General features: G+C 37.9%; 1 protein-coding gene across 1 annotated transcript in view; it reads right to left on the bottom strand.

The window, feature by feature from the left end:
- Positions 1 to 20,702, bottom strand: part of ANTXR1 (ANTXR cell adhesion molecule 1) — a 252,763-nt gene that overhangs the window by 210,413 nt on the left and 21,648 nt on the right. The window contains exons 2-3 of the mRNA XM_043468945.1: positions 17,312 to 17,383; positions 12,746 to 12,817 (exon numbers count right to left, since the gene is read on the bottom strand). Of these exons, the coding sequence (XP_043324880.1) occupies positions 12,746 to 12,817; positions 17,312 to 17,383 (144 nt within the window). The remainder of the gene's footprint in view (positions 1 to 12,745; positions 12,818 to 17,311; positions 17,384 to 20,702) is intronic.

Below are 20,702 nucleotides of genomic sequence, written 5' to 3'. Positions count from 1 at the left end.
TTACAATCCTTTCTTTGTATACTTTGTTATACTTAAAGTATTTAATAATTTTTAAAAATTGCTGAGGGTGAGTATCAAAGGCTGAACTACAGTTCACAAGGAGGCATTCTGAGCCTATCAAAGGCAGTGCTAAATCTAAGGTTCAAGTTCCCACCTGGGAGGCCAAGGGACTAGGAGGTTGATGGACAAGCCTGATGTTGACCAATAGTAGATTTTTTTTGGTTAGCCCACAGAAAATGTGTTGGTCTTAGCTATCTAGATTTGAATATGAAAACTCTACCATGTTTGATGCTGCTATTTCTGAAGTTTGCCTTGCTGGCTTCATCCAGATAAGAATGTCTGTGGGTGCTGCTCTGTCAGATGTTATCCTTCATCTATGTATGTGCCACATGCCACATAGTAGGTGAGCAGGGGAAGTTGTATTTCCTGAGGATCCATGCTGTGCTAGGGTCTCTGCTAGGCTCTTTCCATGGTTAGTTCACAAAGCATCACAACACCACCCAACGGTGTTTATTATCTTCATCATACATTTGAAAAGAAAATAGATTTAAGAGGTACAGAACATGTACGTGCTGGTAAAGCCCAGACTGGAGCCGAGGCTGGTCCTGGTACAAAGTCGGTGGTGTCTCTACTACAACTGTGGCATCCAAACTTGGTACAAGACAGTGAACTGTACACAAAGACACAGAAGATGTGTGTGCGTGTGTGTGTATGTGTGTGTGTATAATGTTTTTTCCTAGGGCATAGATTATATTCCAAGTTTGAGAAAGGACTCAACATGATTTTTATGTGAAGTTAAACATTGGTGTGTTATGGAATAGAATACAAATGCACATTCATTTTCAAGATGAAAGGATGTTGAGGAAATTTCTTATTTTGATGAGCCACTTCAAACTCAACCTAGGGACCCCAGGGCTATGCCTTTCCTTTCTCCTCCCTAACAGCGGTCCTCCAGAGGGAGACTGTGAGAAGCGCAGGACCAGTCTGCTCTCACACATCCATCTGTTCCTAGACCTACTGAACTGCATTAAGGTGGGTTCTTTTTTACCATCACTGAGATTCAATATACGAAGCCCTTAGACAAACTCCCTCTAGAGACGTTGCCTGTGTGCTCTCGTCTGGAGCAAGTCTTGCTAGAACCATTAGACAAAGGAAACAATCATTTCTACCTGACTCCATGCCAAAGCAGTCTTTTCTACCCATATCCCTCTGTGTAGGGAGAGACCAGCCAAAGGTTAAAAACTTCAGAGAAGACGTGAGGCATGGAGAGCTGGGGACTTGTTATGAATTATTCTTGGCTATGCTGTGATGATTTCAGTGGTATGTGTCCATGAGGATTTAGGGTGATTCCTTAATTCTTTGTTAAAACCCCCAACAATAACCACAAATGTAACAATACCATCTACTAGGTGGCTGGCGTTGCTAATCCTCCCAACAGTTCTACAAGGTAGGGATGATCGTGACAGTATTCATTCCACAATCAGAGAGACAGAGGCACAGAGAGGTAAGGACTTTCCCAGGGACTGAGACACCATGATATTATCTCTCAGTCAAAAGGAGAAGAGAGTAAGTGCTCTGCTCCATTTCTCGTAATTTTGCCATCAGATCTTCTTGTACCTGAATGAACAGTACTTCAAAGTGGAATGAATCCAGGTGCTTTCAAGCACAAAGTATCTGAAGACTCTTTTTCTCTCTTGTTACTTTTAAATTTAGAAAAAGCTTTCAGAATTATGCCCCTTGGTAATGACAGCCTGCAATCATTGTGCTTCAGGAATCAAGTGATGTGTTCAGAATATGTCATTTTCCCCCCGTGATACTGATGGCAAAACCACACTCTCGACCAAACCAAAGGCTGACTGGGAGGGAGAGAGAAGTGTGGTCTCTTGGTTTCTACTCAGCAGTTTGAGCCAAGCATTCTTGGCTTTCTCTCCAACTCCTTAAGCAATAAGCAAGATGCTTAACCTCTTAACCCCATCTGCAAATTGCTGATTCTACCTCTGTACCTCTTTGTGAGGAATATTTCCAAGCTATGTTGTTAAAAGCCCACAAAGATAAAATGTGTAGAGGGCACATGCTTTCAGGGAACTGATTTCTGGAAGAAGTCAAGGGTTTGGGGTGGTGTTATGTAGGCTTAAGTTTATTTTTAATTTAAAACTGTATATAGTAGTAAAACTGTGGGAAACTCTATAGTGCAGTGATTAGGCATGTGGGACATTGGGGCCATGGTTCCCGGGCTCAAATCCAGGTTTCTACATTTACGGTAGAGTGGCCTTGAGCCTTTTCTGACTCAGTATCCCCATCTACATAAAACAGAATAAATAATATAATTCCCATAGAACCTTACAAGATAGGTATTATTATTTTCTCTTATAATTGAAAAAGGTATTCTAGGTTATCAGTAGATAATAAGCCATTAATAGAAGGTTATATATATATATATGCATATTATATATTGTACATATATACTTCTGTATTTGCACATATTATATGTATAGTGGTTGCTACCATTTAATTATTCCACAGATATGAAAAAGGATAACAATATGCATACAGACACAGTGAATTAGGTAAGCTATGTAATGTAATAGAAAAAAAAAATCACTGGATCTAAACATTTTAATTCTGTGAATTAAAAAAAAAAATCCTACTCTACTGACTACTTCTATGAATTTAGGCAAATAATTCAACCTCTCTGAGAGTATTTTTCTTAGCAGTGAAGTGAGGCCATTGAGTTGGATAAGACATAATAATTCTTTGACTCACAGTTGTTTCATTATGCTTTGTTTTTTTCATTTTGCAAAGTTTACAAGAAAGGTGAAATTTCCAGTTAAAAACAGTGATCTGGTTCTACACATTTTAATCTTCCTTTTTCTTTCCAAGATGCTGTAAAAACAGCTGAACTAGTACGACAGGGAAAATGTTTGACATTGCTGGCAAATTGGTAAGTGTATCATATACATGCCAGACTCTCGGAATAATTCCTGCAAGATGTAGAGCTGCTAAGATCAAGGTGACAGAAGGACCTACCAGCCTGCAAGTCTGTGACCTGAGGAGGAAAGCCTGTGGTTGATGGTGAGATAGATTCTCAACATAGTGATCCAACATCTACACTTGACTATTTTCCTTTGGCACAGGCTTCCTCCTTACCTTGGACATACTAAGTCTCTACCTTTCTCAAAAGAAAAAAAAGTTGCACTACATATAAATTTTCCCATCTTCTTTTCCTGTGATCTTCACCTTTTCAACAAAGATTTACACAATCTCTGACAGAACTCATCTCAAATCCTAGTAAATGTAGTTGTTCCTTTTTTGAGTCACTCTACTAAGAAAAATTCTCATAAGATGGAAAGAAGAGGATCAATTTAAGAAAGTTAAGAAAATTTCCCCTTTGAAGCAAACTCATATGAGAAACAGGGGGATACATAAAGCAATTCTAATTCATATTCATGATAAAGATATATCATCTCTAACACAATAACAGTGTGTGCCCCCCCAACACAAGGAAAAATTCAGGATCAGAAAAATATTCGTAGGGTTGAAAGATATTATTTGTTAGTTTAAAAATGCAGTGGCACTGATGAAACAAATTAAAGAATGCCTAAATAAATGAAAGACAGCCTATGTTCATGGATCAGAAGACTTAACATTGTTAAGATGACAGTACTACTCAAAGTGATCTACAGATTCAATGCAATCTCTGTCAAAATTCCAATGACATTTTTTTATGCAGAAACAGAAAAACTTATCTTAAAATTCATGCGGAATCTCAAAGGAATCTAAATACCCAAAACGATTTTGGAAAAGAGAAAAAGTTGGGAGATTCATACTTCCTGGCTTCAAAACTTGCTACAAAGCAATAGTAATTGAAACAGTTTGGTACTGGCATAAGGACAAATGTATAGACCAATGGAATAGAATAGAGGCCCAGAAATAAAACTTTGCATATATGGTCAAGTGATTTTCAACAAGAGTGCTACCCACTGAATGGGGGAAAAAGACAGTGTTTTCAACAAAAGGTGCTGGGAAAACTGGATATCCATTTTCAACATAATGAAATTGTGCCCTTATTTCAAACCATAAGCAAAAATTAACTCAAAATGGATCAAGTTCCTAAATGTAAGAGCTAAAACTATAAGACTCTTAGAAAAAACAAAGGGGAAAGCTTTATGACATTGGATTTGGCAATGATTTCTTGAAATGTAAAACCAAATGCACAAAGCAGCCAAAGAAAAAAATAGATAAATTGGATTAATCAAAATTAAATAATTTTACATATTAAAAGACACTATCAACACAGTGAAAAGATAACTCACAGAATGGAGAAAATATTTGTTAAGTCATGTATTTAATTAGGGCTTAATATCCAGAATATGTAAAGAACTCTTAGCATTCAGTGACAACAATAAAAAACAACCCAATTAAAAAAATGGGCAAAGGACTTGAACAGACATTTCTCTAAAGAAGATATATGAATGTGCCAATAAACAAATGAAAAAATTCTCAGCATTCATCATCATTAAGGAAATACAAATAAAAACTACCATGAGATACCATTTCATACCCATCAGGATGGCTATTACAGAAGAAAAAACCCCTACCAGATTAAATGAATTAAAAATGAATGTAAGACCTGAAAACATAAAACTCCTAGAAGAAAACAAAGGTAGTACACTCTTTGCCATCGGTCTTGGCAATATCTTTCTGAGCATATATATTATATCCTCAAGCAAAGGAAACAAAATAAAAAATCAGCAAACCAGACTACATCAAAACTAAAAAGCTTCGTATCTGATATGAGATTAATATCAAAACACAAAGAACTCATACAGCTCAACAACAACAAAACAACCCAATTTAAAAATGAGCAGAGGACCTGAATTGACATTTTTCCAAAGGCATACAGGTAGTCAACAGGCACACAAAGAGACCCTCAACATCACTAATTATCAGGGAACTGCAAATTAAAACCGTAATGAAATATGACCTCATGCCTGTTGGAATGGCTATTAACAAAACGGCAAGAAATAAAGAGTGCTAGAAAGGATGTGGAGAAAAGGGAACTCTCCAACACTGTGATGGGAACATAAATTGGTGCAGCTACTAATGGAAAACAGTATGGGTTTTCCTCAAAAACTTAAGAATAGAAACTATCAGCTATTTGACTTCTGGGTATTTATCCAAAGAATATGAAAACACTAATAAGAAAAGACATATGCACCCCTATATTCATCACAGTATTATCAATATTTACAATAGCCAATATATAGAAACAACTTAAGTGACTGTCAGTGGATGAACATGACATGAATAAAGAACATGAATGGATAAGAATATGTGTGTATATGTGTTGTCTGTATGTATGGAGAGGAATACACAATGGAATACTACTCAGTCATGAAAAGATAAATGCATAAAAAGTCCTGCCATTTGCAACAGCATGGATGGACCTAGGGGATATTATGTTAAATGAAATAAATCAGATGGAGAAAGACAAATACTGTACGATTTCACTCATATGTGGAATATAAAAGTCAAGCAAACAAACAAAAATAAGTGAATACACCAAACCAACCAGAAACAAACATGTAGATACAAAGAACAGAGTAGTTGTCAGAGGGGAAGGTATTGTAAGTGAATGTGAAATGGCTAAAGAGGATCAACTATGGTGTTGAATGGAAACTAAATTTTTAGTGGTGTTCATGTTGTAGTGTACACTGAAGTAGAAATATATGTTGTACAGATAAAACTTACATAATATTATAAACCAAAGTTATCTCAATTTTTTAAAAAATCAGAAAAGGATAAGTATCAATTAGGATGTGAAGGAATTAGAATCTCTATGCATTGTTGGTAAGAATGTGAAACGGTGAAGCCACTGTGGAAAACATAAAACACTATGTTTCCTCAAAAAATTAAACACAGAATTATATATAATCCAGCAGTTCTACTTCTAGTGTATGTGCCCAAAGAACTGAACGCAGGGACTTGAACAGATATTTACATGCTAATATTCATAGCAGCATTATTCACAACAGCCAAAAGATGGAAACAACTCACATGTCCATTGACAAGTAAATGGATAAACAAAATGCATTATATATGTACAAAATAATATTATCCTGGCCTTAAAAATGAATGAAATTCTGATGCATGCTACAATACAGATGGACCTTGAAGACATGTTAAGTGAAATAAGCCAAACACAAAAGAACAAAATTTAAATGATTCTACTTATATGAAGTACCTAGAACAGACAAATCCAGGGAGATAGATGGTAGAACAGAGGTTACCAGGGACTGGGAGAGTCTCAGTTTAGGATGATGAAAAAGTTCTGGATTGAATAGTGGTGATGGTTGCACAACTTTCTGCCACCACATTGTATGCCTAAAAATGGATGCACAATTTATCACAATAAAAAAATACGATGGATATGAATACAATGGAAAAGAAATGATGTGACTGACAATGGGTTAATATGCAAAATATACAAATAGCTTATACAACTTGATATCAAAAAACATACAATCCAATACACCCAAGGGGCATAAAAGTTATCAATATTAGAAAAGAGGACAGATGTTATCATTAATTGCAAATGATGTAACCATCTTGCTAGAAAAATACTCCAAAAGTAACTAGAAAAATACTAGAATTAATAAAATGGTCCTTTAAAATGTTGAGATAAGAAATAAATCTACAGAGCAATGATTTCCCCCAGGCCACTATTTCTTAACTGTTTGGGGGGCATCAGCCTCTTTTGTTGCAAATTATAATCTCCTTGACTTGCAAATTTTTAAAAATAATTTTATGGAGTTCAATAAAAGCCCATGGATCCCAAGCTATAGATTAATTGCTTTATAGTGAACAATAGTGTTGAAAATACAACAGAAAAGACATTCATTCATGATGGAAGCAAAAATTTTAAATGTCTAAGAATAAATCTAATGAATACTGCCTGAGACTGATCTGAAGAAAATATCAAAACCTTATGGGGGGACATAAAAGTGATATATCCTTAAGTAAGAAAGTCGATATAGTAATAATGTAATGCCATTTTGTTTAGATTATTCTGTACTTTTCATACAATTCAAGTGAAAAATATTTTGGAATATTTAATAATTTAAATAATTACCTGAAGTGTATATGGTAGAGAAAAATAAACCCCGTCACTTAAAGACCAGGAGATTTTCACCCAGGATTAGAGGTAAGGAAGGACTTATCTTTCAGATGTTAAAACTAATTAAAATAATGCAGTACTAGCATAAGAACAGACAAATGCAGTACATCAGAATAGAAAACCAGCAAAGGACCCAAGCCTATGAGAAAGTTTAAACTTTTAAATCAGTAGTAAAAAGTTTTACCCAGCATACTGAAAAGCAGAGACATTACTTTGTCAACAAAGGTCCATCTAGTCAAGGCTATGGTTTTTCCAGTGGTCATGGATGGATGTGAGAGTTGGACTATAAAGAAAGCTGAGCGCAGAAGAATTAAAGCTTTTGAACTGTGGTGTTGGAGAAGACTCTTGAGAGTCCCTTGGACTGCAAGGAGATCCAACCAGTCCATCCTAAAGGAAATCAGTCCTGAATATTCATTGGAAGGACTGATGCTGAAGCTGAAACTCCAATACTTTGGCCACCTGATATGAAGGGCTGACTCATTTGAAAAGACCCTGATGCTGGGAAAGATTGAGGACAGGAGGAGAAGGGGATGACAGAGGATGAGATGGTTGGATGGCATCACTGACTCAATGGACATGGGTTTGGGTGAACTCCAGGAGTTGGTGATGGACAGGGAGGCCTGGTGTGCTGCAGTCCATCGGGTCACAAAGAGTTGGACATGACTGAGCGACTGAACTGAGCTGAAATGATGTTAGAAAAACCACCTAAACACCTGGAGAAATGATGGACCTCATACCTTATATCAGGTTAATTCTAGAAGTAATAATGTAAAAAGCTTATAAAAAAGTACTGTAACTAAAGGTAGTCATATAAAGGAAAATAGTAGCCCAATCATAATTATGAATACTAGTGTTAAATTTCTTAATAAGATATAGAACACAGAATTCAGCTCTACTTTAAAATAATAAAATATCACAACCAAGTGTAATCAGAAATGCATCTGACCCAGTAGTAAAATATCTTTTCAATGCATTTCACTGTATTAGTTAGGTCAAAGAAAAAATATGATCTCAATAGATACCAAAAATGCATTTAATTAAATTATCTATTTCTGGTTTCTTGTATAGGAAGAGTTGGACTTCCTTGACATGGTCTCATTTCCAAATGATGAAACATTTGGAGCATTTTTCTATTAAGATCAGGAAAAAGACTATCCAGGGAGTTTTTAAGGACTCACGTGCAGTAGTTAACACTAAAGTAATTTATTCTAATAACACTTAAATTAACATCAGTCCTTTATTATGTTAATGAAGAAACCTAAAAAACTTGCTACACATTGTCAACTATTTTGCAAACTGATGATGTCAAGAAACCTTGAAAGAGCAACATGATAGAATGCAAAGCACATGAGTTGGACTGAGTCCAGAATCCAGCACCAGAATGCCGGTTCTGCCATTTTTATTCTTTGACCTGAGCAAGTTGTCTAAACTCTCTGAATCTCGGTGTCCTTATCTGTAGTACTGAAGCAGCAGCAGGTAAGATGGAGTAAATTTGCTGTCTCTTCTGTTGATTGTAACAATGTCTGGACAAATGAAGAAAGCAAACACAGTAAAACTCCAAAAAGCAAAAAATTCAGGTGAATTGAAGAGTTAAAACCTAGAGAAATAACCCATACAGGAATGAATTCCAAATTTTTTTTCTTCATTTCCTTCATAGCTGTAATCTGAGGGTGGTCTCAGTCACATGGCAGTAGCCTGGGATGTCACCTGAAAGCTAAGCCCATATTTCTGGCCTCTGGGAAAAGAGGTCCCTGTGGTCCAAAGAATGTGGAGGAAATCCCATTTCTATTCTCTTTTATTACTCCTGGCTTTGTCCCAAGGGTGGCCTCAGTACAGAACTGCACACAGCAATGTGATGACCAAAACTCCAAGAGGAACCCCATTTTTCTTGCTGGAAGACTTGGAAAGGGGGGCCCTCACTGAGAAAATTAGTGCGTGGGGAATTCTGGAGAGGAGAGAGCTGGAGAAGGGGATCCTTCTAACTGTATATGAAGCTGTTTAAGTCCCGGGCTCATCTCTGAACTGCACATGTGCAGGAGAGACCCAAAGCAACTTAGCAAAAACTGAAAACTGAACCAAAATAAAAACCTCCACCCACAGAAGAGATAGACCTTGTGATCTGAACCTCACCATGGCGATTGCCAACTAAAGCAAACAAACAAATCCGCATTCTCTATAGGATTTGAATATGACTGTCTTAATCTAATATTAAAAACTTTTAGAATATAATCTAAAATTGTTTGACATACAAATCACCTGGAAAATGTGACCAAGTCTCAAGAGAGAAGACAAGAAGCCAATCCTGAACTACTGGAATTATCAGTTATAATATAATAGTTATTATATAATAGGAGCTAAAATAACTAGTTTTATAGTTACAGTATTATAGTTACATAACCATAACAACAATATAATCCATGAGGTAAAGGCAAACACACCTAAAATAAAAGGAAAGATAGAAATTCTCAGCAGAGGAAATTTTTTAAAAAGAACCAAATAGATACTTTATGATTGAAAAAATACAGTATCTGTAATTAGAAATTCAGTGGATGAGCTAAGCAGCAGCATGAAGATGACAGAGGAAAGAGTCAATGTGAAGACAGAATGACAGAAACAATCTAGTATAAAGAACAGAAAGAAAATTGCAAAAAACAATTAAACAGAACTTCAGGGACATGTGGAATAACACCCAAAAGGTTTAATTTAACATGTATGTCACTGAGATCCCAGAAGGAGAGGGGAAAGCAACCAGTGTAGAAAAAACTATTTGAAAAATAACAGCTACAGAGACACCCAATTTGATCAAAGTCATAAATTTCTAAATTCAAGGAGTTCAGCAAAGCCAAAATAGGATAAACTCAAAAAAGAAGCAAAAAACAAACAAACAAACAAAAAAAAACCCAGCCATGGCAGACATATCATAATCAAACTGCTGAGAACTAAAAGTAAAGAGAAAAAAAAAAATCTTTAGTCAGTGAAAAATGACACTTTACATAATTATTTTTCATTGTATTACTCCAACCTTCCCCTGGTTCCCCTGTGTGGATCTGATGCCAAGAATTGGTTTCAAATGTACCTTTGATATTATTTCTTTTAATATGCCCCAAATCTTTTGTTCTTGTTGAAATGAGAATCTCTGCTAATTCATGTCTTGTTTTTCAGCAAGTTTTTAAAAATTCTGTAAGTTTCCACATTATTATACAGGTCTAATAATGCATCTTTCCTTGTCTTGCAGGGATATTATGAAGATCAAATGAGACAATTTATCTTCATAATAAATATAAATATTTATTATATTTCAAGAAATATAAACTAAAACACTGAAAGTTATATATTTCAGAAACTATCAGTTTGGGAGCTCTAAAGCCGAATTCGTTACACCAATCTCATGAGGAAGTATTTTAAATACTTTCCGGCTTGCCCACATCTTTCCACAGGCTGACAAGGTTGGGGATGTGTCAGTGAACCATTGCCATACTTCACCAGCTGATCTGTAGTTTAGGCCACAGGGTCACCACATAAAACTCATTCAGCCTTTGTTTGATTTACAATGTTGTGTTAATTTCTCCTGGACACCAAAGTGGTTCACTTATATACATTCTTTTCATATTCTTTTCCATTATGGTTTATCACAGGATGTTGAACATGGTTCCCTGTGCTATACAGTTGGACCTTGTTGTTTATCCATTTTCTATATAATAGTTTGCATCTGTTAATCCCAAATCATTCAGCCTTTAGCAAGGTATTTCTGGCTGTTATTTGATGTATCTTCATCCTTTAAATATTAAATGCTGCTTCCAGAAAAGTAGAGATTCTAATCCCAGTCTTCTTGGCACAAGATACTAAGAGTAGTAAAGTTAAGGCACAAAAAACTAGATTCAAAGTAGGATTCAGATGACTAATTTGAACTAGCATAACCAAAATGGGTCTGAAAGCCTCAGTGTTCTAATAGTGTTTATAAATCTGTGACCTCCCTCGACCTCTCCAACTTCCTAGAGGCTGTGAGCAGTAGCACAGAAAATATCCACAAGGGATGTGTGAACATGCTCTCTTGCCAAACTCTCAGGCATGGAGTGAGTGGAATCAGCATAATGCAGCATTAGGCAGCCTTGGGTTGCAGGATGATGTGAAGAATGGCTAAGAGAGGAGTTTTCTCTAAAGAAAAGACATCTTTGTAAATTAAGACTGAGATATTATCATATATAAAGACTGAGAGAGATTAGGAGTCTTGCATGTGGTCCACAGGATAGAGACAGTGTCTCAGAGTTTCTTAAAATCCTTGGCCAATACTGAAGGGAAGCCACACAGGCTTCTTGGGCATCATGAGTCTCTGTTTACCAGCAGGTGGGGCAGAAAGGACGTGCAGCTTGCATCTACAGTGGGTTCTGCTCTTTTCTTAGGAGCAAGATAAGGCTCAGTTTCCCCTTCTGTCATAAGGAATAAGAAACCCCTATTTTGAAAATGGGGATTCAGTGCATCTCATATGGCATGAGTGCATGTAATAGACACTGCTGGAGGTGTAACAGGATTTGGAAACTTCCATGTGGTACGGACGACTCTTTTTGTTACAGATGGGAAGCAAAGACATGGAGGAAAACAAGAACTAGATCAGATGTGCTGTGTGAGTGCAAATTCCAGGAAACCTTACTCCATCCTGTTAGTCCTATTCTCATTTCTAGAAGAATGGTATAGAATAAAGTCCTTTACCCTCCCTGTACTTGCTATTCCTCCCTTTCTCCATCCTGTTTACATAAGTCAGTCAATAATCCTGAGAGTGGGATTACTGGGACCTCTCTCATGTGGACCATACCACTTTTTAAAACGTAGACAAAGAATCATTAACTCAGGAAAAGTGTCATCTCCCATATGCCACCCTAGCTGTGAATAAATGACATGTCTCTGTTACTGCTAGTTTTTACCTACAAGTGGTAAATCCCCAAACAATGTTTGTGTTATGCTGCTGCTAAGTCACTTCAGTCGTGCCCGACTCTGAGCGGCCCCATGGACTGCAGCCTACCAGGCTCCTCCGTCCATGGGATCCTCCAGGCAAGAGTATTGGAGTAGGTTGCCACTTCCTTCTAAATAATCCTTTTATGTCAACAACATTTTTCCACACCTGATTCAAATTGTCTTTTATCTTGTGGTACCATACGCCCTCCCTTTCTATTTCCTGCCTTTATAATTATGGATGATAATATTTCAAGTTCTTACTGCTCTCACAGTGCTCAATCCACAAAATAAATCTAATTTAAATAAAAGAAAATATAATCCTCTAAGAATTTGGTTTGCTAACATTTTGCTCCACGTCAGCAGACTGAGTCACCAAGGTAAGATTTACCTTAATGTGATTCAGTCATTTATAAAGTTTCACCAACAGCAGGAAATTCTATCAAAGTCATTGCAGAGTAAATTAGCAGATGGGTCAATGTGCAAAGTTCAACGCATAAGTGAAAAGAGAACTATTTGATTAAAATAACAGGTCAAGGCTGGCAGGAGGGCACAAATCACAGAACTAACTACTCAATAAAAGATGGGTTTTGTAATGACAGGGATGGGGAGCATCCTTACCTGTCTTCTGTGAGTTTCATGAGGGTTGTTCCTTGAGTAGAGAAGACAATAAAGGACATTCTTAGCTGTGGGCTGGAAGGAAAAGCAATTCTATTAGGGCAGAAAGAGACACAGTGGAATGTCATTCCCTTCTAGGCTTCCCCCTCCTTCTTCCCTTCTTATTATGGCTGCCAGAGCTGCCAACCTACAACCCAAAGGGCACTTCCACAGCTGGTGTTGCAAGTATTCGGCCACCAGCAAACTTGAAGCTTTGGATCAAAGAGAAGACTCTCTTTGTCTTCCTGGAAGCTGCTTCTGATTTGACACCATCACTCACTGAATGTGGATTACAAGTAAGAAAGCTAAAGCTCATCACTTTCCTCCACTATGTCTGAAGTGTGTCCCTAGAAGACTGGTTGGCATGCTGTCTATACAATTCAGGATCCCAACAGAAAACATTACTGAGTGTCTCCGCTATAGTCTGGTATACCCTATAATGAATGGAGTGTCTTAGGCAGTGGCAGCTTTATGCCATTAGTCATCAATATTATACAGTTTATTTTACTTGGAAAGTAGGATCACAATCAATTTGTCCTCTCTATTTGACTTTCTAAGGAGGTTACCTTGTAAGGACAGCATTGCTGATGGGCCGCAAGAATTAACTATTCTACTTGATAGTTAGAACTTCTCACGATTAATGAATACATCAGCATGGCTTTTACATGGCAGTGATTGGGAACTTTATCAATGTAAAACCCACACTCTGAAGGATAGAATAACCCTCAGGGGAGGACAAACATAACTTTTTGTCTGCAAGATGGACTGTCACACTACCATGGATCCACCACTGGAATCCCACCCTTTGGGGCTCTCTCTAGGTAGCCAGCTGGTTTACCTTCATAATAACAGCCAATTTCTTCATGATGCAATGATTTCTCATATCTGACCTGGCCACAGATCTTATAGTCCCCACTTCCTAAAATGTTTCCCCAAACCTGTTCCCCTTTTCCTGACAATAATTGTTTCCTAGTTTGTGACCCAGCTGAACATCATTCCTTGCTCCAATTCATTCCTCACACTGATTCCAGAATTATTTTCCTAAAATATAAATCAGATCTTGTCACTCATCTTGTCATCTCTATCAAACCTCCAATTGCTCCTATTGCCTCCAAAATAAAGTTTACATCCATTACCTTATGCCTAATGCATCTTTGGAAACCCTTAGCGTGGTCTGTAATACATAGTAGGAGCCCAAGCAACACCTGGTGAGTTGAAATTGGCCTCTTGAGAATGGGTTCCCTGTCCCATGGCATCAGGCTGCCTGTTACTACTTCACCAGTGCTGAGGACATTACATCACAAATGATAATAATAACAATCATAATTTTCATAATAATATAATAATCACCAGTCCAATCATGTGCTTACTATGTGTCAGGCACTATTGTAAGTGATTCCCATGTATTATCTCATTAAACTTGTAACAACTTTATGAGATCATTACTATTACCAATCCTATTTTCCACAAAAGGAAATTGAGACTCTGAGAGATAAAAAAATTTTCCCAAGGTCACACAGTGGGAGAGTGGTGAACCTAGGGCTTAAAACCAAGCATTCTGATTCTAGAACTTGGGTTTTTCGCCACCATGTTATACTGCCTACCTTATAGAGAATTAAGCTCTGGAAAGAATGAATTTGAAATGTGGGAAATGTAGGTCTCCAAATAGTAATTGGTATATGAGTCTGGGCTGAAGACATAATTTGGGAATTCTCAGCATACTGATGTGAGTAAAATTGTTCAGAGTGTCAGCAGGGAGATGGGAAGGGAGCCAAACCTAGAACCAACACTAACATTTAAAAACCTGGCTCTGGTCAGTGGATGAAAGGTGAGCCAGAAGTCAGTGAAGGAGAGGACTTCAAGGAGAGATAAATCTGAATCCAATGAAGTGCCTCTAACCAGAAGAGCAAGCACTGCATGGCTCTCAATGGATTTGTCCTATTGAGCATCACTTTGGGACTGTGGTGAGAGTAAGCAGGTATAAGGGTGGGGATGAAGGCAGATGGGAATGGGTTAAGGAATGAATGAGAAGTAAGGATGAAGCCAGACAGTCTTTAAGGGTATTTTAGTGAGAAATTGGGAAAGAATTAAGGTGGAATCTATAGGAAGACAGGACCAGGAAATTCACTTTTTTTTTAAATGACATTTTATCTATTGGCAATGGAAATGGAGCCAGAGGAAAGGTAGAGAAAAATACAAGAAAGAAACAAAGACCTGGGGGAATATTGGAGACAATGGACAAAATGGACTAATGTGAAAAGACTGGGATTAAATAAAGGGGATACTAGAATCTCAGAGACAATGGGAAGGCATGCATATATCTTTTAAGAGGAGGATTAGAATAAGAGGTAATCCCTTGCCTGCTGTTCTCTGGGCTTTTGGTGAAACAGCAGGTGAAGTTCTTTGCTGAGAGTGATGGGTGTGAGGTGTAGTATGAGGGTTTAAAGAATATGGTGAAAAGTGATGGTATTGAATGAGCATGTATTGTATGTCGGGCACTATTAGGGGCCCTGGGGCTGCAGCAGTTAACAAAAGCAGTCCTTTTTGGAGTCTGCATGGCAGTCGTGTCTTGGTGCCACATTTTGAAGGGGGTCCATAGCCAAAGAGGACCAGAGGAGACAATGAAAGGGAAGTGGAAACTCCCTGGTGGTCCAGTGGTTAAGAGTCCATGCCTCCACTGCAGGGGGCACCAGTTCAATCCCTGGTTGGGGAGCTAAGATCTCACATGCCTCATGGCACAGCCAAAAAACAAACAAACAAACCAGGGAAGTGCCTCTTAGTCTGGATTAAGCCATATCAACTACTCTGGTCCTTAGTTTCTTTGTAAAACAAAACAAACAGAACTGGATAAAATGGTCTCTTAGTTTCCTCAATCCCTACCTCTAATTTCTTTGCATGTAAAATAGTAAAGTGTCTGGAGGTGCTGAAGGAACTGGAGAAGAGAAGTGTGGAGTGCCCATTCTAAGTCAGGTGCTGGGTTTGTTGCTTTGAGCACATTTTCTCTTACAATTTTCACATGTAAACTGAGGTTCAACCAAGATGAGTCAGTTGCTTTGGTTGCCTAATGGAGCTTGGATGCAACTCCACGTCTGCCTGACTTCAAATCTTTTTTCAGGAGACTCCTCTGCTTTAGAGGGAACAGAAAACCATCAGGGCAAATAGAAACATAGCAGATACTCCCAAGTGTCTGGAGATAGATTTGTTTTATATCACTCCTGGATGAGAGTGTAGGAAGGGACATTATGGGTCAGGGACAAAAGGACTCTTATGGAAACTGGAACTGTCCAACTACTGGGTTGCATTTGCCTCAAAAGGCAGCAGTTTCTCACCAGAGCTTTACAAGCTGGCAGTGAGTGCATAGCTCTTAGGATAGATTGGAAAGTTACTCCTTTCAATTCTAAGCTTCTATGAGTCTCTTAAATATTTTGTTTCTCTCCTTTCCCTCTATTTTTCATCTCCATCTCCTCCCAGCTTCTGTTTTCTCCATTCATCTGGGCTTATAGGCTACTTGCTTTAGTTTCCAATTTTGGGCATCACAGAGAGGACACCCCTTAACCTGCTCCCTCCACAGATGGGTACATGTGGAGACCAGCAGGTGAATTTGCAGGGAATACATTTATCAGTTTTCTGGTCTCAGAGGACAACTTGTCTCCTGAGTTAAAAAAAAAAATCTTACTCACAGAAGATGTAAACGGCTACTCACATTGGCTGGAAGACAACAGAGGCCACCAAGCAGAAGTGGAGTTGCTTTCAAATTTACAATACCCAGAACAATTTTTACCAAAGACCTGGACAACTGGTTTAAATTCAAGCATATAGGTGAATGCTATCACAGTTGTGTTGTCGTTTGGCAGCTGTACCCAAAGAGGGTAAAATGACCTCCTTTCTTTTACTAGTGGGAGTCTACATTTACTGGACTGCTAAGGCCCCTGCAACGTTTACAGTGCCGATGTTCAAAATTTCATTGTCCTCCCTTGGACATATGGTTGAGAATGCTTAGAGTATTCTACCCCATAGGGCACATAGTCAGGCTGAACAAGCATGGTGGTTTGTCCAGGACTGAGGAGAGCTCCCAGGGTATGAAACTTCCAGTGCTAAAACCAAGGAGGTTCTGGGCAAACTGGGATGAATTGATCACTTTACACCCCATAAGGTGTAAGGTAACCTTACACCATACACATGGGTCCAGCCAGAATGAGCCAATTTCTCTAGCATAATGCACTGTGAAAGAAAATGTTAATGATCCTTCTAGAAGGATATTATTCGACAAGAGAGGAAGAAAGTTAAAATGTTGATCTTATAACCAAATTGGGTTCCTGCTGAAAACATAGTCAAGTTATTCTATTTAAAAACAAAACAAAAACAAACAAAATATTCTAACATGTGGCAAAGATGAAAACAAAGGTAAATCTCTCTTCCAAGGTCTGAGATTCTACCTTTGTCAAAAACCACCCCCAAACTAGTTAGTAATTAGTAGAATAGCAAACATAAGCTGGGTTTACTTATGGCCGAGAACTACATATTTCTCACCTGATGAATTTATGAGCCAACTGTTCCACAAAGTAATAGATTTCATTCCAGTGGTGCAGCACACTTCCTGACCTAGGGAAATAAAGCAGATGTGATTTAATCAGGTGTTCATTTGTCTTTACCTTGTGTCATATATTCTATTGTTTTACAGTCGACCTAGCCTTTAACAGGGCTCACCATCTGAAACTTCCGTAACTTTGGAAATTAAAGATGCTTAGACTTAATTTTAGAATTCTGAGAAACTTTGGTAAAGAACTCTCTTCACTCCACCTCCAACTCCTTACCACCCCTACTCCATATACTCATATGTCAAAAAATTCCTGAGCCCAGCCAGATTCACAGGTTAGTTTCACAGCTTTAAGGAATAGTTATTTTTGTGCAATTTATTGCTCTGATTAGAGAAGAAATAGCATTCCAATTCATTCAAATGAAATCGGCACAAACTACATGCCCAAATAGACAAAGAGAAACAAATTCCACTCCTCAAAAGAGTAAAAATTCATTGGTAAATACAGATTCAAAGTCTCTAAAAAATATATTAGCAAAACAAATCCAGCAGGAATTCAAAAGAATGCTAATTAATTAATTGGTGATTTATTTCAGTAAGATATTGATAGTTCAAAATTTAAGGATAGTTAATGTAACTAATACTTAAAAGAAGAAAAACGATACAGCTCCTCATCATTAAAAAGTGATCCTTTTACTGAAAAAAAGAGGGAAATTTTCTATAAGACATATGGAATCATAACACTTTAGATTTGGAAATGGGCTTATTTCCCACAGTTGACTTCTGTTTCACTGATACCGCTTACTACTACTTCAATTCAGCTTATAAGTATTTTTCAAAGTGCTCATACTCAATCTGTTGCACTGACTTCATAGTAACTTTTTCTATTTTAATGTACTCTTCTGTAGACTCAGTGCTCTTTTCCTTTTATTAAGGATCTGTTTCAGCTGAGCTCTGCATTTCTGCCTGTCATAATTGTTGAGGTTAGTTTGCTCTTTTGACTCTGACATTTTGGACTGAAAACATTTTCCACTGGTTTCAGATAGCTTTTATTTTTATGCACTCATCTACCTTAATTTTAACTTCTAGAAAGTTATTGTTATTTTGTTTCAGACTATTTTATAGATCTTTAAGATGAATCTGTGCAAAGTAAATTTTACGCTTTTTTTTCTGTGATTCAATATGTCTAGGAATTCTCATTTTGGTTAAGTGTATTCCACCTCTATGAGTAAAATCTACTTTTTTCTGCCCCACATCCAGTAATGATATGTCTGTCTGATCTGAACAGAAGTGATACAATACGTTATGGTCAAACACTGCAAGATTACATATCATAAGGATGCGGAAGCTCTCCAGGTTGACCTATAACTTCAATTCTAGGAAAAATTCTGAAAAAATGTTTTGTGAAACTCAAAAACTGACTTCACAAATGAAATGAAGATTAAAGTTATAAAAGTGATCAAGGCAATAATGAAAAAGAACAAAGTTGGAAAGCCTGCCCTATCAAATATAGCAACCCCATAAACATGATATGTAAGAGTAGAACCAACGGAGTAAAAGGGAGAACTACATCCACACCTCAATGTATGCAAGGTCTTGCTCTAATACATAGTGAAAGAGGTGATTCACACTGGGGAGGGAGAATAAACCCTTCCATGTCATTGCTGTGACAATGGATTTCTAATTGGAAACAATCAATCAGATCACTATCTCATACCAAATGTAACCCTAGATGTATTAAAACCTAATAGGAAAAACAAAACTTTCAATCCATCGGGTGAATTATAGAAGATTTTTATGTCATCAGGTTAGTGAAGAGTTCCCTCAACCAAATACAAAAAGTAGGAATTGTTCTTTACAAAAAGAATTATTATGACTATTAGAAGTGTCTAAAATTCTGGATGACAAAAAATACCATCAGCAAAGACAAGGAAGAGAGTGAGAGAAGATGTTTGCCACAAAAATAAATGGCAAAAGATTAGTGTCCAGTATATGTAAATAATTGGTACAAGTAAATGTTACCAAGGCAAACAATAGAAAAATAAACAAAGGATCAGAACAGGCAATCCCTTGAAGGATGGTAAATCAGCATTTGAAAAAATATTCAACTCCTCCTCTAATAAATCCAGAAATGTTTTGTTTGGGGGAAAAGCAAGTAGTTTTGGGCGGCAGCAGCATAAAGCCGACAGGGTCGAGGAGTGGGGAGTTGGGGAGATGCAGAAGGAGTGGAGAGGGTGGGGCTTGACTTGTCAAAAATAAACCTTTTCCAGTAAACCTTTCTATTCCAAAATTCCATCTGCTTGAGACATGCAATGTCCACACTGGCAAACTCCTACTCATCTGTAAGACCCAACTTGATCTCTGCCTGTTGCCTTCGACCAACACAGATGGGGCTCATTGTTCCTGCCCCGGGATCTCAGGGCACTGTGTCCATCTCTCAGTCATCATCCTCTGATACTGGGTTGCCATCACTTTTTTCTTCAAGCTTCCATTGTGAGAATGTGAAGGATATTTGCCTCCTCAGCATCTAACTATTAGTTGGATGGAAGGAAGGAAGAAGAGCGTGGAGAGACGTCTCTATTGCTCATGGATGCCTCCTGATCTTTTGCCAGCCGGTCCTGGCTTCTGGCCTTGTTTGGATGAGTGTCTCAGGACTGAGACTCAGATAGCTCCAGCCAATTCCTGTGACCCTATGTGATCCCGAGGAGCCTTCCCAGATGGGTCAACAATTCTAGAGTACAAATCCTCAATGAACCAGCCTATCTAATCAATGGTAGATCTCTGAGTTTAATGCAACCGGGAGACTCCCAATAGCTCACCAGAAGAGCATATCCCAGCCCTAAACTTTTAAAGCTTTGGAAAGTTTTTCATTAGAATCCCAGCCATCCTCTTGGACATGTTTCAGTAGTATATTTAAAATCTCAAAGACTGCGTCTGACTCCCTTTCTTCAGCCAAAGGGTAGATGCTCTGGTCCTGGGGGTCTTAGTGAGGGTCTGGCAGATCTGGCTCAGTGCTGTGTATGTGCTTCAGAGGAGCCACCATGTGACTATCAGCCACAGTCTACTTAGAATTCTACAACTCTTTTCCACTGGATTTAAGAGATCTCCTTGAACACTGGTCACCTGTGCCCACTTCTGAAACACAATACTGTGTTTTGCAATGCTGTGTTATAACCCAGACAAGTATCATCTGAAATTTTGGTTACTGAGGAGCAAGGTAAGATACCTAATGATTAGAGAGGAATCCCCAGTTCCTCCATCCCATGTCTGATTTTCTTATCAGTAGAGAAGTCCTATAGTGAGGGAATTAAACTGGGAAGGGAGGTAAAGAGTTGAAGTAGGGACTTGAACTAGAGTTGGGGATCTATTCTTGGCTGTTTAATA

Source organism: Cervus canadensis, chromosome 5 (assembly GCF_019320065.1).
Source record: "Cervus canadensis isolate Bull #8, Minnesota chromosome 5, ASM1932006v1, whole genome shotgun sequence".
Classification (NCBI taxonomy): domain Eukaryota; kingdom Metazoa; phylum Chordata; class Mammalia; order Artiodactyla; family Cervidae; genus Cervus; species Cervus canadensis.
The sequence above is the reverse complement of the archived record's forward strand: the minus strand, read 5'-3'. Positions and strand labels throughout refer to the sequence as shown.